Source organism: Pogoniulus pusillus, chromosome 2 (genome assembly GCF_015220805.1).
Source record: "Pogoniulus pusillus isolate bPogPus1 chromosome 2, bPogPus1.pri, whole genome shotgun sequence".
In the NCBI taxonomy this organism is placed as follows: Eukaryota; Metazoa; Chordata; class Aves; order Piciformes; family Lybiidae; genus Pogoniulus; species Pogoniulus pusillus.
In genome coordinates, this window is record NC_087265.1 from 1,707,756 (window position 1) to 1,733,763 (window position 26,008).

The 26,008-nt window shown below is 46.5% G+C and overlaps 1 protein-coding gene across 1 annotated transcript in view; it reads left to right on the plus strand.

The window, feature by feature from the left end:
* ARHGAP15 (Rho GTPase activating protein 15) overlaps positions 1–26,008 on the plus strand; it is a 409,331-nt gene that overhangs the window by 27,521 nt on the left and 355,802 nt on the right. The window contains exons 2-4 of the mRNA XM_064154561.1: positions 11,127–11,201; positions 16,274–16,332; positions 18,637–18,724. Of these exons, the coding sequence (XP_064010631.1) occupies positions 11,127–11,201; positions 16,274–16,332; positions 18,637–18,724 (222 nt within the window). The remainder of the gene's footprint in view (positions 1–11,126; positions 11,202–16,273; positions 16,333–18,636; positions 18,725–26,008) is intronic.

Genomic DNA, 26,008 nt, shown 5'->3' on the forward strand with positions numbered 1-26,008 from the left:
CTGATGTCTCCACGCAGCAAACAATTCTCACGGGTAGGGACGGCGAGCTCCAATCCAGTCACCCCAGAGTAAACACTAACTTAGACACAGCTTACATGTGCCTCCGAGCAGAGGCTTCCACTGCTGACTAGATGAGAGCCCCCAGCCAGGCTGCAGATCCAGCCGTGCCCTGGCTTTTAGATCTCTTTTCCAGCCTGCTAGCGAGCTTCTGTAATTGTTAGAGCGGCACTGGGGTGCGCTGGGCAAGGGGCAGGAAAAACAAAGAGCAAAACCCTTGGTAGGGTCAGGTTTGCAAACAGGTTTTCGTGGGGATTTGAAACTCTTCTTGTTAACCTTCCAGGAGTGTTTGTAAGTGGTGAGAGTTTGTTCAGCAGAACCTTGGCAGAAAGGCAGTCCTGGAAGGTTCTGTTGGAAGTGTTCTCTGCTGCAGAAATCTCTTTGATTTTCTTCTCCCCCACCCCCTTTTAAAGCTGCAGTCACCTAATCAAAGAGTAGAAATGATAACAGGGGACTTCCCTAACGACTCCCATACAGCACATGAAGGGCAGCTAAAGAACTGTGAATTACCCTACCAAAGCACCATGCACAGGAAGCTGTTCAAATAACCCGAATTAAAAACCTAATAAAATGTTAACTTGGAATAATTATCAAAATATTCATTAAAGCAGCAGATGAGTTAAAATGATTAAATCCTTATCATGTGTTGATGAGCTGCTAACCAAAGTATATTTGGGAATAAAATGGTGTTTTCATTTTACATTGCTGCTTTGTCCTGCAATAGCTGCCATAAGGCTGGGTTTTGGACTCAAAAAAAGAAAAAGGGGGAGGGGGGGAAAGGGGTTAAAAAAATACCAAAGAGCAGCTTCTGTTTTCTGCTAATTTCTATATGTATGAGGGGTTCAAAGGGGAATGACACAAATGGAGCTTTGTTACAGTGGCTTTCTTACTACCCACCACTGCTGCTGGGGAGGGCTTTCTGCAGCCTGCCGTGCGTGGCATGTGTGTTGCAGGTTAACACTCCTAGGCAGGTCTGGATTTGGTTCACACTGCTTTCAGTGTGAGCTGCTTTTGCTTTTACACACAGAGTGCTGTGCAGTGCTCAGGGTAGTTTTAAGCAGGTGATCAGGAACCTGCTAGCCTGGGAAGCAGTAGCAAGTAGGCTGAGCTCTGTGGCTGCAGTTCTGCGGCTCTGATGCTTGAGCCAGTTTGTCTGAAGTTAGCTCGGGTACCCCTCCACTGCCACTGCCACCACAGAGCATATTCTCACGCAAGAATCCTCCACATTGGTTTTGTATCATTCTGTTGTGTTGTTTATTCTTTCCTCCCCCCCAGTCAAGTCTCCCCTTCCCTCCCTATTTCTGGCACGTATATGTCCACAGGTGTTATTAAGTGTAGGGTAGCATGTGGTGTCCATGCTTCAGTGCTAGCGCAGAGGAAGGACTTCCTACAGGAAAAAATGATCACTTTCAGTATTTTGCAGGCTGCCCATCTAAGCCCATCATTGCCTGGCATCTACACACTAAGGGCAAGCATCCAGCGAACTTGTGAGTGGGCACCATGCCATCTGAACAGATGGGCATGGAAGTAGGCAGCCAGTAGACCATGTATGTGCATCAACTGTGGGTGTTGAGGGCAAGATTCCCAGTGGAGAATGTCCAAACAGCTGTCTGGCCTGAGCCAACATGCCTACGACCAAGCAAAAGTGCCATCCCTAAATCCTGCTGAGTTGGATTAACCTTCAAAACCAAAAATTGCTGCTGCAGTAGCAGAAGGTGAGTTTTTGGCTTGTTTCAACCTGAAGGAAAGTGTTTAGGTAGGCAGCATAGAAGAGATGCCCTGGCATAGAGCCCACTGGAGAGGGCTGAGCTTTTGTCTAGCAATATTAACAGCATTTTATCTGAGAGTATTTATCTGGGGTACAGTAAGTGATGACTTGCAGGAGTGTGACACCAATGCTAATTGCTCTCTTTCTGTTAAGACAGCACAGCCCTTTCAGGGCAGACTGAGCTTTGGGATGCATTTTGATTGTCTTCTATGTGCTGGATGTGATTCTGTGAAGCTCTTTATTATTGACTGTGATTAATAATAACATTTTTTTTGCACATTTACTTACTAAGTTGCAAGGAAATTAATTCTAAGAATGCAGTTCTGGGGTGCAGTTTCAGGTTGGAGTTGCTAGCAGTTTGCTGTCATCCCTAAAGTTGTTCAAAAAGAGACTGGCTGAGGCACTTAGTGCCATGGTCTGGTTGATTGGACATGGCTGGGTGCTAGGTTGGGCTGGATGAGCTTGGAGGTCTCTTCCAACCTGGCTGATTCTATGATAGCTGAGTTCTGACATTTATTGGTTTGGTTTTGGTTGGTTTTATCTAAGATCCAAGTGGCTCATGGAAAGATAATTTAGCATTGCCCTGGCTGAACTTTGATGTTTACCTTTTCTAGGCATAACACCAAAGATCAGGCTTTTGCAGAGGTAGATGTCAGAGGCAAAATATTGATGCCCACTGTAGTTTGTTGTTGGTTTTTTTCCCCCTGCTGTTTTGACTCCATCACTGGTGCAATTTTAGCAGTACCTGCAGTAGTCCAGATGAATATATTCTAATATCAGGGTGAACCAACATCAACAGCTTCATGATGAATAGGAAAATCTGACCTGGGAATGTATTGCTGTATTTTAATGTATACACATTTCGCTGTGTGGCTGGGTGAATGCTGTCATGGTTTGCATAGCACTGGGTTTTGTTCCATGCTACAGGCTGTGAACAACCAACCAAACTCTAGTAGAAATGCACAATAAGTCTCACTGTAAATGTTCTTTTCCTGCATCAATGAGTATTGTACTGAATAAAATGAAAGCATATTGAAGCTCTGAGAGCAGGTTCCAGTTCGATTTCCAGCTGGAAATCCTGAAGATTAGAGGTAACGCAGCTGTTGGTCCCTTTGAGGTAGTTTGATCCCCAGGTACGAGAATCTGAGTGATCCACAGTCAAATTTAGAGTGCCCTTAGGATTTCTTGAGCTACCTTTTGTAGCTGTCTCCTCTTCTACATATGGTTTTGGCAGATCTCCTGCTCCTGAAAAGGCTAAAAATGAAGCCAACTACATCAGCTGGGACTCCCTCAAAGCAAAGATCAATTGGACAAATTTCAAAGTCCATTTGAGTAGCTAGAGAGGAACAAAAGGGCTCCCACTCCAGGGAAAATCTGCTCCTGGGAAACAGCAAGCCATTAATGAATAAAAAGGACCTAGTGTCTGATGCAAGCTTAACCTTGGAGTCAAAATGTTAGCCCAGACTGGATACCCCAAATCTGGATCATTCCTCCGGTGATGTTGGGGGTGGGGAGAAGAGACCAGTTTGAGACAGACTTGGAGTTTACAATTATTTATTCCCTGCTCACAGAGAATCAGCTCTCTGAAGGCTGCCTGAAACTGAAACTAGGAGCTGGGTAATTATTTCACTCTTATTTCATGAATGAAGCAGCTGAAGAAACCACACCACAGTGCTGGTCTGCAGCCTGCTCGGAAGCTCAGGGAGAACACCTCCCTGATTAAACTGCCAGGATCCAAAACACCTACTTGCACAGGGCTGGAATGCAAAGGAGGACCCTCACACTGTGGGAAAGTCCTACAGGATTCTGATTTATAAGGGAGCAAGAGGTCAAGGGAAGCAAAATCATTATCATTACTTTCACAGGCTCTGGAGATCTGAACTGAGTCTGGAGGGCAAGGGCTCAAAGGGAGACATGTAGGAGGCAGGCAACACAACCCTGCCTGCTTCTCTTTTTTTTCCCATGATTTCAGTCTGCAGATTCTGCTGAGAGTGTGGTGTATGTAGCAGACTCAAGTCTGTAAAGACTGAGAAGTGGTTTGCTTATGAACTGATGCACAGAGAGCTTGTATGCTCGGTAGCCAGCACACAAAAGCTGCAGCCATGCAAGTTCCTATTCCCCAGCAAAGCCTTTGGTCACCTGCATAGTAAGGAGTTTGTGGGGGAATGGGGGTGGAGGATGAGGAGCATGTGTGGGCTGCTGCAGGCATACTGAAGCTGCACTTTGTCTCTTTCTCCCTGAAAGCCTTAGAAATTAAAGCAGAGAGAGAAAATGTTACATTATTAGGAACAGTGTGGCCGGGAGAACAGGGGAGGTTACTCTGCCCATGTACTCAGCACTGGTCATAGAATCAATCAGGTTGGAAGAGACCTCCAAGCTCATTCAGTCCAAACTATCACCCAGCCCTATCCAGTCAACCAGACCATGGCACTACGGTGTCCAGTTCTGGGCCCCTCAGTTCAAGATAGATGTTGAGGTGCTGGAAAGTGTCCAGAGAAAGGAGACGAAGCTGGGGAGGGGCCTGGAGCAGAGCCCTGTGAGGAGAGGCTGAGGGAGCTGGGGGTGTGCAGCCTGCAGAAGGGGAGGCTCAGGGCAGAGCTCATTGCTGTCTACAGCTATCTGAAGGGAGGCTGTAGCCAGGTGGAGTTGAGCTCTGCTGCCAGGCAAGCAGCAACAGAACAAGGGGACACAGCCTCAAGCTGTGCCAGGGGAGTTCTAGGCTGGATGTTAGGAGGAAGTTGTTGGCAGAGAGAGTGATTGGCATTGGAATGGGCTGCCCAGGGAGGTGGTGGAGTTGCCATCTCTGAAGGTGTTCAAGAAAAGCCTGGCTGGGGCACTTAGTGCCATGGTCTGGTTGATTGTCTAGGGCTGGGTGCTAGGTTGGGCTGGATGAGCTTGGAGGTCTCTTCCAACCTGCTTGATTCTATGATTCTGTTGCCCTGTAGTCTTCAGTTCCTTTTCTGCTAAGAAAAAAGCCCTCTAATCATGTGGTCCTGATGTAATTTGGAGGATGGCATTTGGAAGGCTCCTGAGCATGTCAGGAGTTCCAGTGGCCACATCTGTAGGCAAGGAGCCTGCTGGGACATAGGAACTTTCCCCAGGGCTGAATGAGGTCTTCTACTGAGCTGTAATGCTCTGAGAGCATCTGCAGCAGCAGGCTGTGAGGGCAAGGGAATGGCTCCTGCTGTTTCTTGACAGCCTCCAATTTTTGAGGATGGACCTAAACCCTTCCTCTGCTGAGATGGGCAAAAGAGCTTCTCGAGTGGGGAGCCCCATGGCATTTTCTCAGCACTTCTCACAGCAGAAGAGAAACCACATCCAAACAATTTCTGTAGATAACCACAGCCTTGCCATAGTGCCCAGGACTGAGTCTGTAAATCAAAACAGATCCCTGGCAGCATGGCAGTGAGTGAAGTGCTGCAGGATTTTCCTCTCTCTTGCCATGGCCTAGGTGTCTTTCACGGGATGAGGCCATTAAGAAGTGCTACACTACGTTTTTGTTAACTTTCTCTATCTAAGCACTAATGAGCTGTCACCACAGCAAAGAGAGTGACTGGGAACAAAATGACCACAGGCATCACTCTGTCAGGCATCACCACTCTGTTGAGGGAATGGCTTTCAGAGAAGTTTATGTGGCCAGTTTGCACTTTCACTGCAAACTTTTGAGGCTGCCACCAGCAAGTTCGATTCTATAAAGAATGGAGTGTTCTGGCGCTGCTCCAGAAAAACACTTAAGCCTGTTGCAGAGTGCTCTGCTGGACCAGGTCCAGAGCAGAGCAATGTGGAGTAGTGGGGGACCAACAGTAGGGGCTTTCTCTCTCTTTTTTTTGGGGGTGTTTATAAAAGAATCTTCACATAGAAGATTGCAGCGTGGCTAGGATGAAACAAAACAATAGTTAGACCTCTAAAAAGAAAGGTCAAGGCATGAACAGCTTGACAATTATTGTTTTGGGGGTAGAAATCTAATAAAATCTCCAGGAGAACCTTCTCCTCAATGGGGCAGTGTGGTGAGTGATGGAGAAAACAGCAGGGAGATGGCAAACCCACGGCTTCTTGGCCTAAGCACAGCTCTGCTGCATGAGGTGTTTCTTGTTTGCACAAATCCAGGGCTCCTTGTGGGTGAGGTTTCATAGAATCACAAAATGCTAGGGATTGGGAAGGACCTCCAGAGATCAAGTCCAGCTCTCCTGCAAAGCAGGACCACTTAGGGCAGGTCACAGAGGAGCACATCCAGGCTTGGAGGTAAATAACTTGTGCTGAATAATTAGTCTAATAATCTGAGAAACCAGTTAGGAATAGCTCAAAATTGTCTTGCTTAGAGCTCCAGGTGGATTCAGAATGGTCATGGAATCCTGGAACGGTTTGGGTTGGAAGGCACCTCCAAAGGCCATCTTGTCCAACCCCCCTGCAGTCAGCAGGGACATGCTGCCCTAGATCAAGTTGTTCAGCTTTGTCCAACCTGACCTCCAATAAATATTTCCAGGGGTGAGACCTCAACTCTCAAGCTGGGCAACCTGCTGCAGTGTTCCAGCACCCTCGTGGTGCAGAACTTGCGCCTAACATCCAATCTAAATCTATTCTTGTGTAATTTCAAACCATTGCCCTTGTCCTGTCCCTGCAGGCCTTCACAAACAGCTCCTCTACAGCCTTCTTGTAGCACCCTTCAGGTCGCCTGAAAGGTTGCTATTAAGTCTCCCCTGAGCCTTTTCTTCTCCAGGCGGAACAACCTCAGCTTCTTCAACCTGTCCTTGTAGGAGAGGTGCTCCACCCCCTGCCTGTTTTTGTGGCCCTCCTCTGGACCCTCTCCAGCAGGTCTCACTGCTCAGAGGAGGTGCACTTTCTTTGCCAGTTGCTGGACCTGTAGAAGTCCCTTTTGTTATTCTTTGCATCCCCTGCCAGGTTCAGTTCCAGCTGTGACTTTGCCTTCCTCATCTCTACACAGCCAGCAGACCAATTAGTAATGATGAACTCCCACAAAAACAGAGGGAGAATGTAAAGAACAAATGGGAACACAGGAAAAAAATGCAACTCTGCATCAGGTTATTGTATTTTCCTTTGTCAAAGTTAAAGCAGAAGTTGTCAGAGGGTTGGCCCTGTGCATTGAGATACCAGGCATATGTAATGGAGGCTTTGCCTTTGTAGCAAGGATGATGATGGATTAGTGCTTAGATGCTGAAATGACTCTGGTAGGAGATGGATACCCTTTAGCTAAGGAAGGGGAGGGGGGGACAGGCTGCTGAAGCTGAATTTAACAAAACCAGACTTGCCCAGAGACTTGCAAGCGCTCGCAGAGTGGATTTTTAATGCTGCAGGTGACATTGTTGCTGACTGAAGAATGTTCATCAAATCAGAAAACTGCTGATAAGCTGCCTTTCCCAAAAAGGGATCTCACGAGCTTCTCTGGGAAGTCTCTGCCTTCTCATCATACCCTGGGAGGTGAGGCAGAGGACTTCTGACAGATATTATTTAGGTTTTTGCTTCAGTTTATTAGGATAATCGAATGGAGCTACAGAGAGGGGGGGGGGGAATAAATACACTTCAAAACATCTCCTTTATGATCTGTCCACATAAAACTGCACAAAAATAATTGAGCCTATGCTTCCTGTGGGGTATTTTGGTGCACCACTGAAAATTGTGAGCGTATTGGAATGGGCTGCCCAGGGAGGTGGTGGAGTCCCCATCCCTGGAGGTGCTGAAGCAAAGCCTGGCTGGGGCACTTAGTGCCATGGTCTGGTTGCTTGGCCAGGGCTGGGTGCTAGGTTGGGCTGGATGAGCTTGGAGCTCTCTTCCAACCTGGGTGATTCTAAGATTCTGTGAACTCACTGTAGTGCAAAGGAAGTGATGGGACAAACTCATTCAGCAACATTTGCACACTATATTCAAGACCAGGTTTGTGGAAGACCTGCTGCAATGTTATTAAAGCAGTCCTAAAGGATATCTTGCCTCTGGTGTTGGTGAGGTTCTGTTCAAGCTGGTTTGATAAATCATTAAAATAAAACAAACCCTATTGCTAAACCAAAAGGTTGGTAGGAGTGGCTATGAACTTGGTTGTGGTTTCTGTTAATTCCATGTGTAAGCCAAATATTTGGGATATGTTTTTTTCCAGAATTGCTTGATCTTGGTTTACACAGCTGTGGATTTTGGTTGTGTTGCTGTTAGCTAGATTTGAACCTCGGAGCTTCAGGACTTTCTTGTCTGAGATTGCTCATTGCTGGGCTACAGCATAATGGAACTGATTTTCAGTTCCTTTTTGCCCCATAAGAATAACCTCTTTTCACCAAAGTTCCACATTAACTGATGAGGTAAGAGGTCTTTTCTGCCTTGTACACAGGCACTTTTCCTTAACATTTCTGCTTCACACACAGCAGAATGTTTTAAAGCCCAGAATACCATCCAGAATGTTAAGTATTTTTTCCCCTCCTTTCCTATTTCCTGCCAGTCTGACTATTGTCTTCTCATTACACTGCTCCCTTCCACTTCCTAGAACCACAGAAACAGTGGTGTGGGTTTTTTTTTGCTATCTCCATTTGGTTGTGGATTGGTTTAGTGCCTCTGATGGACTCTTGTTTAGCACGTGTCAAAATGTGAGCGTTCCTTTTTGCCGAGGCTCTGATCGCTGAACCAAGGCCAGACCACCAGCTCTGATGGGGGCTGTACCCTACACAAAGCTGAAGGCAGGGCCCCCAGCAGACAGGTATGGTTCTTGAGCTGGGACTGGGTTGGTTTAGATTGGACATTAGGAAAAAGTTTTTCCTGGAGAGAGTGGTCAGGGACTGGAATGAACTGCCCAGGGAGGTGGTGGAGTCACTCACCCTGGATGTGTTTAAGGGTCGTTTGGATGTGGTGCTTAGGGAATCTTGTAGAGTAGGGTTCTACGTTAGACCTGGGGGGCTTTTCCAACCTGGATGTTTCTGTGATTCTGTGGAGAGAGCAGCTGAGTGTTAAAATAGCTGCTGTGGAGTGGTGCTGTGGCTCGCTCTTTAATTTGGAAGAGTGAAGAACATACAAAGCATCACTGGGCAGTAAGCTCCGTGGTATGTAAAGGAATAATTGGAATGAGGGATCTGAGTAAGAAAGATTTTTCTGTGATCTAGACCTGAAAGGTTTAGTTATAAGTCTTGAGCACTATAGAACCTTCAGAGTTGTTGAGCAGTAAAGAAAAAGATAAATTGAATTAATTTATTTTGAATTTATATCCCTGCCTCTGCCTGCATTAATATTAAGTCCCATCCAAAATCTAAACAGAAAGACTGTAATCTTAGAAGTTCTCTCGATAGCATCAGCAAATCATTCTTGTTTACCCTGCATGCTAATAAAACAGGAACGTGACACTCCTGAAAACAAGATTGCAAAATACAGAAAATGTGCTCTGACATTTTTTTTCTCCCCAAAGGAGGGCCTGCCACGAACTAAAGTATTTCTTATGAAGGCTCGATTGCTTAAGATGCAGAATATTAAGAGAGAAAAACACTTTAGGACACAGCCATGTCACCAGCTGTTACTCACCCTTAATGAAATTGTTAAGTGATATTCTTCATAAATAGGTCAGAGAAACTTTTCCTTTTTTTGGATTGTGAAGGATGTTTTATCTCTTTTCTTTGAAATGTTTGTATTAAATTTAGAGCTGGTAATTCATTAAGCTCATTAGCTCTGACTGGGAGAGGAGAGCAATATCTAGGATATAGATTTCAAGGCTTAGAAAAATGTTACTGCTTACAAATAAACATGAAAGCAATGTGTGCTGAGAGAAGGAGGGGAGCAGAAATAGATGGGATCATAATATGTTTAACTGTTTTTTAAGCGTGGCCCTCTGGATTAATTAAGAACATTTTCTATATTCAGCCCCTGCAATATAAACAGAATACATTATGGCTTTTGGTTAACTCCCTTTTAATGGGGAGAAAGAGAATGCATTATGATGAATACAGTGCAAACTGCTAGAGACTGGGTTTTGTTGTTTGCCTTTTTGGCTCCCCTCACAATTCAGTGATTACCTCCTTACAAGAGGAGGTAATCACTGAATTGTACAGGATCCTAAATGTACATTTCATTACTATTGACTGACATTGAAATTCAGCTGTAAAAGTTTCTGTACAGGCATTTTTGGGTGACCTGTGCTTTAAGGCTTTGTAAGGAGGTGAAATGCTGAATGTTTGCTTTGTGATGAAACTTTTATTTAGCCTTGATAATTTTTTGGTATAAAGCAGTTAAGTTCAGAGATGGTTGTAGTGGCTTGCTCCTAGAATAGAAGGAACTGGAGGAAATGGCTTCAAACTAGAGCAGGGCAGATTTAGATTGGACGTTAGGAACAAGCTCTTTATTGTGAGCATGGTGGAGCAACTCTCACAAGTCCTCATCCATTTCTCAGGAGGTAAATGAACCAATGGAAACACAACACACAGGAGAGCTGAACACTTGAATAGGTTGCCCAGGGAGGGGGTTTGAAGCCCCATCCCTGGAGATATCCAAGGTGAGGCTAGGCATGGCTCTGGGCAACCTGATCTAATAGAGGATGTCCCTGCTGACTGCAGGAGGGTTGGGCTGGATGACCTTTGGAGGTCCTTTCCAGCCCATTCTGTGATTCTATGAAATCAAGGACTCAGTAATTTGGAACACTTCAGTATCAGAGTCCAATATTGCTGTAGCCTTCTGGTCACAGAGAGAGCAGAAGCAGCCTTTGGAACAGTTTAAACGTACCAGGTATGTTATGTGCCCATTGGAATGGGCTGCCCAGGGAGGTAGTGGTGTCACCATCCCTGGAGGTGTTTAAAAGGAGGTTGGATGAGGCACTTCGTGCCATGGGTTAGTTAATTAGAAGGGTTAAGTGATAGGTTGGACTTGATCCTAGAGGTCTTTTCCAGCCTGGTTGATTCTGTGATGATTTTGTGATGATTCTGTATGCTTGCTCCAAGTTATTTCCTGGTATCTCCTTTGTCTTGCTGTGTGGTTTTGAGGTTCTAATTAGCATCTTTCTCGTTTCTGAGAAATGGGTTCCAGGGCACCTAAGCAATTTTTTCAGATTCCTGATGGCAAAGTCATCATTTGAAATCATTATTAACTGGTAAATTTCCTTTTTAAAAGTCATTTTTTCCAGTGGGAGAGCAGAAACAAACTCACTTATCTCAGAGATGTTTAGAGTTCAGTCGCTGGGTCACACCAGGCTCAGAGAAACACCGACTGCCGGTTTCCATAGCTCCATCCATAGCCAGTGATGAAATTCGTTGGCCCATCTTTTCCAGCAGGTGTTTTAATTCTTTCTGAATTGAAATCTTTGCTTTCTTCTTCTTTTCCCTTTTCTTAGATAAATCGCCACAGAAGGAATCATTCCCAACACAACCTAACCCTCGCAGACATCATTAGCACGCAGGAGCACGCGGTAAGGAATTGCTCTATAGAAGTGATAAATCACTCTTGTTATTTTAAATGTTTATAATGTAAATGTTACACAGAGAATAAATACAGCAGGCTTTGGGGTGCCTGGAGACGTTCAGGGATTTGAGGGACTTTGATTAATCAATAGGAAGAATAATTTTGGAGGACACGAAGCGATTTGTACAGCTTGACTTTGCTGCTAATTCGGTTGTGCTGGACTGAGGTTTCATCAGTGCTAATACTTGGTATAAAGCAATGCAACCATATCTTTGCCTCCTGCTTTCCTGTATTAAATGGGGTCTTAATATTAATAGCCATTTTTTAGAAGTAAAACTGACCACACAATTTAACAAAGCTCTCCTGGACCTTGTGCTTCTCACTCCCCAGAGGTTCTCTTAAAGGTTTGTTTTTTCTACTAAAAGAAAATGGACATACAAAGACAGATCCAACAGAGAAGTGCTGGCATCAGAGTTGCTTTTACCTACACAAACTTTGCACAATTAGATAGATGTAGAAGCTTTACATTTTTCTAATTAAGAAAATGACAGAATCTGTATCTGATAGAGTCATAGTTACTGTCCCCTGCAGTTTCTAATACTGTTAGCTGACCAGAGCCTCTTATCCTCCCTCCCCGCTCCCGGCCCCATTTCTTCCTCCCTCTCCCCTCCCGGCCCCATTTCTTCCTCCCTCCCCGCTCCCAGCTCCATTTCTTCCTCCCTCTCCCCTCCTGGCCCCATTTCTTCCTCCCCCTCCCCTCCCGGCCCCATTTCTTCCTCCCTCCCCCTCCCCTCCTGGCCCCATTCCTTCCTCCCTCCCCGCTCCCAGCCCCATTCCTTCTTTCCTCCCCGCTCCCAGCCCCATTCCTTCCTTCCTCCCCGCTCCCAGCCCCATTTCTTCCTCCCTCTCCCCAAGCCCCATTCCTTCCCTCATGATGACTTAGAAATACAAATATTTACACACACATCCTCTTGCTTTTAATATCCTCCTAAAAATGAAACAGTAATTCCCCTCCCCAATCAAACACAAAGCCCTGCACAATAATTCACTCTTCTTATTTCCATCTGAAGTATTAACTTCAGGGCATTTTGGGTCATTTTCTCAAAGCTTCCGTATGTTGAAAAGGTGCAGGGAGGGCAGCAGCTTAACAGCAACTGATGATATTTGCTGAGACAGGAACAACAGGATATATCATTAGGGTATTTTTGGGATTCTTTTCCTTCCAATATCATCCATTTCCAGAAGTGTTGTAAGTTGGTCCTGAACTGTCTTAGAAGTATTCTCTTGAAATAAAAGAGTAGAACAGAAAAAATAACAAGGATGATCACAGATGTTAAAAGAGAGGTTGTGAAAGTATTTGGGTCACCCTAGGAATGGTTTTGTCTTTGTGCTAAAGTTGTTCCATAATTCTCTATATGCCCCAACTACAGATAATTTGGTAATTACAGAGGGAACTGTGAACAATCAATTTGTGAAGACCACACCACTGGTTTTGAACTTAACTCAGTTGGGCCAACATATCTGAAAGTCACTTTGCTTAGCCCTGAGAGGCCTCACATGAACTGAGGATCTTGTATGTTTGAGCTGTTTAATGTGAAACAAATGGCAGATTGCAGCCATGGGATGGAAATCAGGATATGTTGGGTGCCCAACGTTTGTGGGTTTGATTTTCCAGCTCAAGACTGTTATAAGGAAAACATGACAGAGCAGCAACGTTTTCATCTGGAAGCACATCTCAGTTTTCACTTCCCAAAGTGTGAGGATAGAGGTGACTCAGATCTGAGGTGGAAAACTACATTTATAGAATCACAGAATGTCAGGGGCTGGAAGGGACCTCCAAAGCTCCTCCAGTCCAACCCCCCTGCCAGAGCAGGATCACCTGTACCAGATCACACAGGAGCATGTCCAGGTGGATTTTGAGTATCTCCCCAGAGAGAGAATCCACAACCCCCTGGGCAGCCAGTTCCAGGGTTCTGTCACCCTCACAGGGAAAAAATTCCTTCTCATGTTTAAATGAAACTTCCTATGCCTCAGCTTCTACCCAGTGCTCCTTGTGCTGTCCCTGGGCATCCCCCAGCAGAGCCTGGCTCCAGCCTGCTGGCACTCACCTGCACATATTGATAACCATTGATGAGGTCACCTCTCAGGCTCCTCTTCTCCAAGCTAAAGAGCCCCAGCAACCTCAGTTATCATTCACTTTGGATTGGCTGGGAAGGGTGGTTAGGAGGTAAACTTTGAAGGCATGAGATTTTTGGGCCTGATTCAGAGAAGCAATCAACAGCTCGAATGGCTTGCCAATGCTCCTCCCAGTTCCTCTTTCCAGATGAGTAGAAATATTAAACCCCACAACCTTTCTCATATGGTATTTGGCATCTCTGATCCTGACTGAGCATTGGAAATGTTATGCTACAAAAAATTAAGGGCTAGAAGGGGAAGAAAAAATACAGAGAGATGTAAAGTAAGCTTGATTTTAAAGAAATTTAAAAAACCTCAAACTAAAAAAAAAAGTAGGTGAAGATGGAGATTAAGTCTTATTTTATCTCCAGTAATTCATCCATCCATCACTAGATAAATAGTGACATGACTCTGCACGATAATCCCTCCATACTTTCTCTCTGGGTTTTCTCTGGCAGTGATTTGCATGACAGGAATTTGCATGAGATAAGTACAAATCACAGAAAATGCACACATTGATCCTCCTGTACCCGTCTGAGAGTGTCACCTAAATGATGGGCCCCAGACCTCCTTGGAGGTGCAAGCAGCTATGGAAGCACTGCCTGCTTTATCACGTTCTAAGGCAACGGTGAAAGGCTCTGCACTGTTAGTATCAGATTTCCTCTGATCAAAATAACAGATCTGTTTGATTTAAAAACATCCCTCTGTTGCATATTAAAGCATGCTTTATTGCTTTTTAATGGCTTTGCAGACAGCAGTGTTCTCCTGGAACGGCTGCAGAATGGCCTCGTGACACAATTCTGCCACAAAGACGAGGTGGAGGTTCTACACCCGAGTCAGGCACTGACTCAGTAGCGCTTCAAAGGGAGAGCAGATCCCCTCTGAACCAGGATTTAGCCTTCTTTTCCCGTTGCTGGTGGAACTGGGATGTCTTCACCATGAGAGTGGTGAGAGCCTGGAATGGGTTGCCCAGGGAGGTGGTTGAGGCCCTATTCCTGGAGGTGTTTAAGGCCAGGCTGGATGAGGCTCTGGACAGCCTGATCTAGGTTAGGGTGTCCCTGCCCATGAGAACAGGCTGAAGGAGCTGGGGGTGTGCAGCCTGCAGAGGAGGAGGCTCAGAGCAGACCTTGTTGCTATCTACAATTACATGAAGGGAGGTTTTAGCCAGATGGGGTTGGGCTCTGCTGCCAGGCAAGCAGCCACAGAACAAGAGGACACAGTCTCAAGCTGTGGCACGGGAGGTCTAGGCTGGATGTTAGGAGGAAGTTGTTGGCAGAGAGAGTGATTGGCATTGGAGGTGGTGAAGTTGCCGTCCCTGGAGGTGTTGAAGCAAAGCCTGGCTGGGGCACTTAGTGCCATGGTCTGGTTGACTGGCTAGGGCTGGATGCTAGGTTGGACTGGATGAGCTTGGAGGTCTCTTCCAGCCTGCTTGATTCTATGAAAGCAGGATCACCCAGAGTAGTTCACACAGGAATGCATCCAGACAGGTCTTGAAAGTCTTCAGAGGAGATTCCACAACCTCTCTGGACAGCCTGTCCCAAGGCTCCGCCACCCTCACTGTACAGAAGTTTCTCCTCATATTGAGGTGTAACTCTCTTTGTTCCTCTTTGTAGCTATTGCTTCTTGGCTTATTGCTGCTCACCACCAAACAGAGACTGGCCCCAGGCACTTGACACCCACCCCTCATATATTTGTACACATGGATCAGATCTCCTCTCAGCCTTCTCTTCTCAAGACGAAACAGCCCCAGTGCTGTTGGTCTCCTTGTAGGGGAGATGCTCAAGTCCTCCAATCATCCTCGTGGCTCTCTGCTGGACTTCTTCCAACAGAGATGTGCAGGAGCAGAAATGTAAACAAAAGAGCAAGCCTAGGACTTGCTTCTAATATGTCACAACTTAAACTCAGTGTTGGTACCCTACAACGAGGTGTTGCAGCCTTGCATCTGCCAGCAGAGTCCTTACCCTGGTGTGACACCACTGAAAAGGGGCCAGCTTTCAGTAACAGCAGAGCGTGGGACCTTCAAAGGTGCTATCATGTTGCTAATGTCACATACCACTTTGGATAGGTAATAGCAGAGGGCTTGCCTTTTGGGATGCATTTTGGAGACCGCAGCGCACAGCTGTGTTTTCCTTTGTTATTCCCCTTCCAGCTTGTGTGTCGAGCAGTGACAGAGCTGCTCAATTTGATTTTCTGCACCCTGCTATGAGATCATCCAGGCCAGCTGGAAACCTGAAGACAAGTTCTCCCTGCACACAGACACACACACTCCAGTGCAGTGTGACCTTTTAAGGGCTGTATTGAGTGGTGAGCCCCTCAATACCGGCGCTCATCCAAAAGACAGCACCACTTAAGAGCATGATGTGTTTTAACGTCTTGCCTGAGCCTGACTTAAAGCAAAATGTGACCCTTCTGAAGGCAATGCAACTTTTTGTTCAAGGAGTTGATGTTTCTTTGACATTGGTTACCCCTGAAGGTGTCTCTAGAATATGAGGAGCAAGAGGCTTCTACAAAAGTGTGGTCCCCAATAGCTGTAATGAAACTCAGTATATGAAGTGATACCTTGAGATAAATTCACCTGCAATGTATTTTCAACTCATTTTTTTACTTACAGAAACTTTGCTCACATTTATTATTGTCTTTTCTGTATCAATGAGTACAATATTGCTGCTGGTTTATTTTGCTTTGGTTTTTAAGGGCAATGCTGTGTGCTGATTTGAAACATTTGCAAATTCTAGAGAGACTTGACTGTATTGGAAAAACTAAGTGATTAAACTGAATCATGCTGATGAAATGCCTCCTCACTAGACTAGATAGATGCAGACTTTTATTCATGTATTAATTAGATTCATCCATCTGAATAAACTGTATGGTTATGACTTCTTTTTCCCCTTTCCTTTTCCATAGGTGGAGAAAGAAGGATACCTTCTAAAAGCCAAAATTGCAGATGGTGGCAAGAAATTAAGGTAAATTACATGAATGCTACAGAACTTAGCAGCTGCAAAGCTCGGAGTTGAGACATGTTTAAGTATTTCATGGAATCACATGCTTAGGTTGGAAGGGACTTCAGAGCTCATCTGCTCCAACCTCCCCACCATGGGCAGGGACACCTCCCAGCTGCAGTCATCTGCTCATGGCCTTGCCTTCAACACCCCCTGGGAGGAGGCAGCCACAACCTCCCTGGGCAGCCTATTCCAGAGCCTCACCACCCTCATACTGAAGAACTTCTTCCTAAGATCCAGTCTAAACGTGTACACAGTTTAGTTCTAGGCTTTGGGCTGCAGTTCTCAGCAATTCAGTAGTGGGTGTCTTGGGGAAAGCACTGAAGCCAGTAACATTCTGTTCCCCGCTTTGGACACTAGCAAGAGCTTCTGCAGCCCATGCATGAGCCCAGGCAAGGAGGGAGCTTGACCTTCCCAGCACATTGGGGGCCTACAGCACAAAGCAAGAGTGATTGGCACCGGAATGGACTGCCCACGGATGTGGTGGAGTCGCCATCCCTGGAGGTGTTTGAAAGGAGGCTGGATCTCATCCACTTAGTGCCATGGGTTAGTTCATTAGAAGGTGTTAGGTGATAGGTTGGACTCGATGATCCCACCTGGCTGATTCTGTGCTCTCTGTGCCGCGCTGCCGCAGGGCGGCTGGGTGCGGGCGCAGGGCGCTGTGCCGCGGGCGTGTGCCGGGGGCTCAGCCTCGGGCTCCAGAGCAGCCTGGCAAGCTGCGAGCGGCACTGGAGCTATGAGGTGCTGCCACCAGGCGTTCGCTCCGCAGAATGCACTCGCAGCGCCTGCTGCCGCAGCCCATCGGGCGCGCTGCGCCTCGCAGCGACTCTCCGGCACCGGCTTTAAGCCGTGGCTTCGACCACGTAAAGCCGTATAGACAAGATCACACAATAGCCTGGTCAGTTCCAGCTGGATCTGCTCTGCAGACTGCTGTGTATGGCTCTCTATGCAGGCAGTGGGGATTCAGCTGCCCTGCAGACGCTTCTTTCACTGACCTGAACTTCACCCACTGCAGTGATTTATTCAATAGTGTTGGTGCCACAAAACCAAAATTAGACTATTGTAGGAACTGCATCCAGTGCTGGAGCCCCTATTACAAGAGGGATGTGGAGGTGCTGGAGAGTGTCCAGAGCAGGGCCAGGAGGATGCTCAGAGGGCTGCAACAGCTCTGCTGTGAGCACAGACTGAAAGAGTTGGGGCTGTGCAGGCTGGAGAAGAGGAGGCTCCCAGGTGACCTTCTTGTAGCCTTCCAGGATCTGAAGGGAGCCTACATAAAAGCTGGGGAGGGACTTTTTAGGTTCTCAGGGAGTGCCAGGACTGGGGGAATGGAGCAAAGCTGGAGGTGGAAGATTCAGGCTGAACGTGAGGAGGAAGTTGTTCAGCATGAGAATGGTGAGAGCCTGGACTGCCTTGCCCAGGGAGGTGGTTGAGGTCCCATCCCTGGAGGTGTTTAAGGCCAGGTTGGATGAGGCTGTGGCCAGGCTGATCTAGTGGGAGGTACCCCTGCCCACGGCAGGAGGGTTGGGACTGGATGACCCTTGTGGTCCTCTCCCACCCTAACTGATTCTATGACTTCTTCCTGGCCCCTGCAGCTTTCCAGCTCTGTGGGGCTGTACTGTGAAATTCTGCTGTTTAATGACTTGTTAAACCACTCTTGGATATCATTCTTATCTTCTTTGCTCTCCTACACATTTCAACTGAGGGACAGGAGAAAATATGAGGGACCTTTCAAAACAGGCTCTTTTCCTGAGCTCTGTGTAGTCAGATCAAAACTACTCTTTCCATGGTATCCATTTGATTGGACAGGGCTGGGTGATAGGTTGGACTGGATGAGCTTGGATGTCTTTTCCAACCTGGCTGATTCTCTGATTCTCAGTTCCATTTCCAGTATTAGTTACCAGGAGGGCACCAGCTGTTTTGGAGCCTTCCAAGCATATGTGAACTTTAAGCCTGTGCAAACAATGCCACTGTTTTCCTCTGGTAAAGGAACATAAATAGGTCTCAAAACATGAATGAGGAGGAAAAAGACCTTCAAGCTCTGTTAGGTCATGTTCAGATATCATTAGGATAGAGCAACTCTGTCAGCCCTTATGGGGAGTGCATTGCTTGAAAATGTCTTCAGACCATTTCTTGCTTCTGAGGTGAAATAATTAACCCCCCTCCCAAGTCTACAAATGCATCACCCTCTACCTTCTGCTTGCATGGCTTAGCGATTTCAGTTTTATTTGGGTTTGGTTTAATATTTCTCTCTTTTACTTTGTTTTTAAGGAAAAACTGGTCCACCTCCTGGATCGTTCTCACTGCTCGGAAAATGGAGTTCTACAAAGAATCCAAGCAGCCATCACTGGCCAACCTGGTAGGTAATCAACCATCCTGTGCCCTCAGCTTCTTTGCAGTTCTTGTTTCAGAACAACAAGTTGGGCGTTTACATAGGATCATAGAACGGTCCCAGTTGGAAATGACCTCACAGATCACTGAGTCCAACCTTCAGTTTCATCTTTTCTTGTAGCATCTCAGCCTTTAAAGGTGATTTTCAAGCTTATCTGATTGGCAACAAAATGACCCATTGGAGACCACTGGGAAGGAGTTTCAGGCACATAAACTCCAGAAATCAGTTCATTATTTGCTTCAAAGTTATTTCTTTCTTTTGTTTTAACCTCCAACTTCTTGAAATGAGTTTTTAACCATTTGGAAAAAGGTTTCCTTTTCATTCAGGAAACATGGAGCCATGTATAAACTGTTGTGTTGGGTAACTAGAGGTTTGAAACAAGGTGATTAAGAGCAAAGCTACTGAGAGGAACACACTGATATAGGTGCCAGGGCTCTGGATTCTCTCCCACTTAAGAGGCTGGTACTTGCAATGTGCATCAGAGCCATAAAGATGGGATAAAGGGAGGAGATTCTGCCCCTTTATTCAGCTCTCCTGAGACCCAACGCAGAGTCCTGTGTGCAGTTCTGGAGCCCCCAACACAAGCAGGACATGGAAGTGTTGGAGCCGGTGCAGAGGAGGCCACCAAGATGCTGAGAGGGCTGCAGCAGCTCTGTTCTGAGCACAGGCTGAGAGAGTTGGGGCTCTGCAGCCTGGAGAAGGCTTCTGGGAGACCCTGGAGTGGCCTTCCAGTGTCTGAAGGGACCTACAGGAGGTCTGTGGAGGCTGTGAGGAGAGGCTGAGGGAGCTGGGGTTGTTTAGCCTGGAGAAGAGGAGGCTCGGGGGGACCTCATTGCTGTCTACAACTACCTGAAGGGAGGTTATAGCCAGGTGGGGGTTGGTCTCTTCTGCCAGGCAACCAGCAACAGAACAAGGGGACAGAGTGTCAAGTTGTGGCAGGGGAGGTCTAGGCTGGATGTTAGGAGGAAGTTGTTGGCAGAGAGAGTGATTGGCATTGGAATGGGCTGCCCTGCCCAGGGAGGTGGTGGAGTCGCTGTCCCTGGAGGTGTTGAAGCCCAGCCTGGCTGGGGCACTTAGTGCCATGGTCTGGTTGATTGGCCAGGGCTGGGTGCTAGGTTGGGCTGGATGAGCTTGGAGCTCTCTTCCAACCTGGTTGATTTTGTGATTCTGTGATATGAAAGTATTTGTCTACCTAAAGACTCAGAACAAATAAGGAAGACTGTATCTATAAAAATATATATGCAAGACAAATTCAGATTGAGCTGGCAGCCTTCAGAGCTTTGAAAGCAGGAGAAGAAAAGTGCCTCAATAAACTTTTAAGCAGCTGCAGTGTGTGAGAAGAAATAAGGCTCAGGATGCCTTTTGTTAAGAGGTGCATTCGGAGAATGATTGCAAAGTGAGACAAATGGTGAGTGACTACCCAGTAACGTGGAGGTAACACTTTAAATTAAGGTGCCATTTATAAATGCCTTATTCTTATTTATGAAAATGATCACTAAATGCAGCTACTTCCTCCAATAATGTGTTCTAAAGTATGTTATAAAATGCATTAGTAATAAATGCCGAGCAGACGATGCGATGAGAATCTGTGGCGCAGGATATTGTGAGGCGTAAATTGTATTAAACCATGCATGTGCATCTTTAATACATGAATTTAAGTTGTTATCTACCATCCTATAAAGTGCCTTATACATTAATAAATAATAATAAATTATTTATAAATGGCACCTTAATATAGGGTGCTACCAAAGCAGAAAACATTGCAACTTAGCAAAGTGATTTTTTATCGTGGTGCAAACGTGATGCCTGCCCTATCCCACTAACCTCCCTGAATATCTCTATGACTCCATCTAATGCAGCTAATGCAATTTCTGTAGCCTGTAGTTACTACAAAGTGAAATTTGCAGTACCTTTTTATTGTGCCCCAAGGAAAGAGCACTGATCTTAGGCTCCGGCAGGGTGACAGCTGTGTTGCACGAGCGGTAACAGCGTCCGTCCCTTCGGTGCCGCTTACTGCTGAGCTGGAGCCTGTGAACCTGAGCGTGGGCAGCAAAAGGGGACTTGGGTATCTGTGTGACACTGTGGGCAGTGAAAGGACAGGTTTGACAAAGCCCTGTTGTGAAAGGCTCTCAAGGCCTGATCAAACCTGCCAAATCTCGTTGGTGTGATGGGTGGCCACGAAGGTGCTCTCTTTGGCAGGAGTCACAAACAATAAGCTATGTTTCCTGTGGCAGGTGATGCAGGCCTTTTTCTTCTCTATTTTCCTGATCTACCCATGCCACCTGCCATAAAATCAACCCTAAAGAACATTATTTTGTGTGCTGTACTTTCTGTTGAAAGAAGATGAGGACTGTAGGAAAAATAAAAAGAAGAGATGAAAGAATCAGATGAAGTAAAGGCTGAAATCTGACACTTTCTGCTTGTAGTTGGGGGTAGTGCCGCTGGAAAAGGCTACTCTTCTGTCCCCAGGAGAGCAGCATGGCTTGTGTCAGAACAAGCTGTTTTCCTTAGAGGTGAATTACATGTTTGGCTGTGGGTTTTTTTGTTTTGTTCAAGACTCAGGTGAATTTAATGGAACTCTTCTTCTAATTGACTGTCTTACACTTCTGCCTGCTATCTCTTCTCTCTTACAGTCCTCATCTGTATCTCAGGGGGAAAATGCACCAATGCAAACCAAACACACAGGAGATCTGAACACTGGAACAGATTGCCCAGGGAGGTAGTTGAGGCCTCTTTCCTGGAGATCAGAGAATCATAGTATGGTTTAGGTTGGAAGGGACCTCAAAGCTCAGCCAGTTCTAACTCCCTGAGGAGTTAGAACTCCCAAGAGGGCCAATGGGGTCCTGGGGTGCATTAAGCAGAGTGTGTCCAGCAGATCAAGAGAGGTTCTGCTCCTCCTCTACTCTGCCCTGGTGAGACCTCATCTTGAGTACTGCCTTCAGTTTGGGGCTCCCCAGTTGAAGAGAGACAGGGATCTGCTGGTGAGGGTCCAGTGGAGGGCTATGAGGATGATGAGGGGACTGGAGCACTGGCTGGTGAGGAGAGGCTGAGGGACCTGGGGCTGCTAGTTTGGAGAAGACTGAGAGGGCATCTAGTAAATGTTCATAAATCTCTGAGGGCTGGGCATCAGGAGGGGAGGACAGGCTCTGCTCACTGCTCCCTGGGATAGGACAAGCAGCAATGGATGGAAGCTGCAGCACAGGAAATTCCAGCTCAACACAAGGAGCTGACTGGAAGGGTCCCAGAGCACCGGCAGAGGCTCCCCAAAGAGGCTGTGGAGTCTCCTTCTCTGGAGCCTTTCCAGACCTGTCTGGATGTGTTCCTGTGTGCCCTGAGCTAGATTGTGTGGTCCTGCTCTGGCAGGGAGTTGGACTGGATGATCTCTGGGTCCCTTCCAACCCCTGACATCCTGTGAGCCTGTGTTAGGAAGAACACAGACAGATCAATCCCATATTTTGCCCCTTATATGGGAAAAAAGATATCAAAGTGGTTTGTTTTCCTTATTTCTATGCTGGATCTGAGCACTGAGGCCATGAACTCAATGTTCACGAGGTGAGAAAAAGCTCTTGAAGTTACATTTTTCTGTCTGTTGCATAGATCTTAGGTGCAACGGTGAGGAAACAAATTGGGTAAAGCTTGAACACAGCAAGAGCTGCCAGCATTCCAAACCTTATAAACCAATTTCCTAACCCCAAGTTTCACACATCAAAAACAAGCTAAACTGACATGTTGGCTTAATTTGAGACAGCAAATGCAATGCTTGTTTCCTCTGTAAACCATTTAACCAGACATAATTCTGATAGTGGAAAAACAATAATGCAGAGAGAATTCGTTAGAAATCATTTGTTTGCTGATTCCACTTCCCCCCACACACACTCCTCCCCAGCTGTGGTTTACTTTGGAAAAAGGGGAGCTGAGCCACTAATTAGATAATGAACTAGAGGCCTGTTCAGTCACTGCAGTGTGACTTGTGTAACAAAGAGGCTTTACTCTTGTCAGGAAAGTGATGTGACTGAACAAAAAATAATATTCCTTTGTATTATAAAGAGATGAATTCATTTGTTGGTAAATACTGTGCATCAAGTGACAGTTTGGAATGAAGCTGGAAGGTGTCCAGAGAAGGGCCAGGAGGATGAGCAGAGGGATGCTCCTGCTGTGAGGAGAGCCTGAGGGAGTTGAGGCTGTTCAGTCTGGAGAGGAGAAGGCTCCCAGGTGACCTTCTTGTGGCCTTGCAGTATCTGAAGTGGCCCACATGAAATCTGGGGAGGTACTTTTTAGGCTGTCAGGGAGTGATAGGAGTGGGGGGAATGGAACAAAGCTGGAAATGGGGAGATTCAGCCTGGATGTTAGGAAGAAGTTGTTCAGCATGAGGGTGGTGAGAGCCTGGAATGGGTTGCCCAGGGAGGTGTTGGAAGCCTCATCCCTGGAGGTGTTTAAGGCCAGGCTGGATGAGGCTGTGGCCATCCTGATCTAGTGGGAGGTGTCCCTGCCCATGGCAGGGGGGTTGGGACTAGATGATCCTTGTGGTCCCTTCCCACCCTGACTGATTCTATGCTTCTATGACTGTAAGAAGAATGGTATCTTATGACAGAGGCAACGGGAGAGAGTTAAAACCATGCTTAGGAGAACATCTAGAGGAGATTTAAAATTACCTGTACCGAAGTCACTAATAATTATTTGCCACTGGAATGGGCTGCCCAGGGAGGTGGTGGAGTTGCTGTGCCTGGAGTTATTGAAGCAAAGCCTGGATGAGGCACTTAGTGCCATGGTCTGGTTGATTGGCCAGGGCTGGGTGCTAGGTTGGGCTGGATGAGCTTGGAGCTCTCTTCCAACCTTCTTGATTCTGTGAATATCCTAACGAAAAGAAGGAGTGATAAATAAAAGGTATTTCAGTTGTTCTTTGGTGCAACTGCAGAGGGAGGGCTTACTTGCTTTGTGATACAAGTGAAAGCATGCTGTCCTTGCTCCTTCTGCCTCTGGTTTGAGGTCTGCGCCCAAGCCAAGCTCCAGCAGGCAGTGCTTGTCTTGGCTTCAGAGTTGTTCTCTTGCCAGTGAATGAGCAGCCACAGGTAGTAGATCTTCTTGTAATGGAAAATGCTGATGGTGAAACTGAAGAACATGTTCAGTTTGGGGGCCTTCACTACAAGAAAGACATTGAGGTCCTGGAATGAGTCCAGGCAAGGGCAACGGAGCTGAGAAGGAACCTGGAGAACAGTTTATTAGGAGTGTCTGAGAGAACTGGGATTGTTTAGCCTGGAGAAAAGGAGGCTAAGGGAAGACTTTCTGGCCTTCTACAGCTCCCTGAAAGGATGTTTGAGCCAGGTGGGGATTGGTCTCTTCTCCTTAGTAAGAAGAGATAGGATGAAAGGAAACAGCACCAAGTTGCACCAGCGCAACTTTAGGTTGGACATTAGAAGAGACTTCTTCACTGAAAGGACTCTCAAACACTGGAATAGGCTCCTCAGGGAAGTGATTGAATCTCCAGCTCTAAAGGTGTTTAAAAGCCACAGAGATGTGATGCTGATGTATGTGGGTTAGCACCAGATCTGGCAGATTCAGAGAGTGGTTGGACTGGATGATCTTCAAAGGCTTTTCCAGATGAAGCAATTCTGTTGTAGGTCGAGGGAGCTTCTCCTTCTCTTCTACTCTGCCCTGATGAGGCCTCATCTGGAGTTCTGTGTCCAGTTCTGGGCTCAAGAAGGACTCAAGAAGGACAGGATGCTGCTTGAGAGAGTCCAGTACAGAGACACAAAGATGATTAAGGAAGCTGAACATCTTCCTTATGAGGAGAGCCTGAGGGAGCTGGGGCTGTGCTGCTTGGAGAAGAGGAGACTAAGGGCTGACCTCATTCATGTCTATAAAATATGTGCAGACTGCCAGGAGGCTAGAACCAGACTCTGCTGGGTGATGCCCAGTGCCAGGCCAAGGGGCAGTGGGTGGAAGCTGAGGCATAGGAGGTTCCATTTGAACCTGAAGAGGAATTTTTTTGCTGTGACAGTGACAGAGCACTGAAACAGGCTGCCCAGGGTGGGTGTGGAGCCCCCCTCTCTGGAGCTATTTAGCAGCTGTCTGGATGTGTTCCTGTGTGATCTGCTCTGGATGATCCTGCTCTGGCAGAGGTGGGGGCTGGACCAGGTAATCTTTTGAGGTCTCTTCCAGCCCCTGACATTCTATGATTCTCTATGGTTCTATATCAACATCCCTATTGATTTGGATGGAGAAGATTTGGACTCATAGCTTTCTAGTGAAGCTAGTGACAATATTAGGTATAATTATTAGTAAGAGCATAACAATTAAAGCACACAGAGGAGGCATTCAGAAAATGAGCTTGTTTACAACATCACTGAGCATGCAACTTTGCATCCCACGTAGCTAAATCATTATCATCCACTGCAGACTTGAACACTTCTGATCTCGCTTCTGATATGGTTCCCTTTAACATTCATGTGACTGTAATTTACTTTCTGCTTTAAACCAAGGACACCCTGATCAAAACAGATCACAGCTCCAGTCTTTCTTACCCACTTTACATTCTCTGATCAGTTGGATTTTTCTGACCAAGAAAAAAAGATAGTCTGTTTACTCCCTGAGATAGTTTGTTCAACAGAGGTTATTTTAACCTCAGGTTATTAGCCCATCTGCAAAGTAATTTGGTGAGTGTAAATGCTGCTGAAATCCATATTCATGCTTTGCAAGATTTCATTGTAGCAGACACTTGTATCAATTTACAGCATAACCCCCTCCAACAACACTGATGTAACATAATTGCTCTGACTGCAGAACACAGGGCAAGGACACAGAGGGCTCAGGCTTTCCCAGTAACCTTAACTCACTTCTCTTGCAGTCTCTCTGGGTAATGCATGAACTGCAAAGCAAACTACGAACAGGACAACGTGGAGGCCAGAATGGATTTGTGGGTGGTTTTCCCAGAGTCATAGAATAGAATCATTGAATCAACCAGGGTGAAAGAGACCTCCAAGCTCATCCAGCCCAACCTAGAACCCAGCCCTAGCCAAGCAACCAGACCATGGCACTAAGTGCCCCAGCCAGGCTTGGCTTGAACACCTCCAGGCACGGCCACTCCACCACCTCCCTGGGCAGCCCATTCCAATGCCAATCACTCTCTCTGCCAACAGCTTCCTCCTAACATCCAGCCTAGACCTCCCCTGGCACAACTTGAGGCTGTGTCCCCTTGTTCTGTTGCTGCTTGCCTGGCAGCAGAGCCCAACCCCACCAGGCTACAGCCTCCCT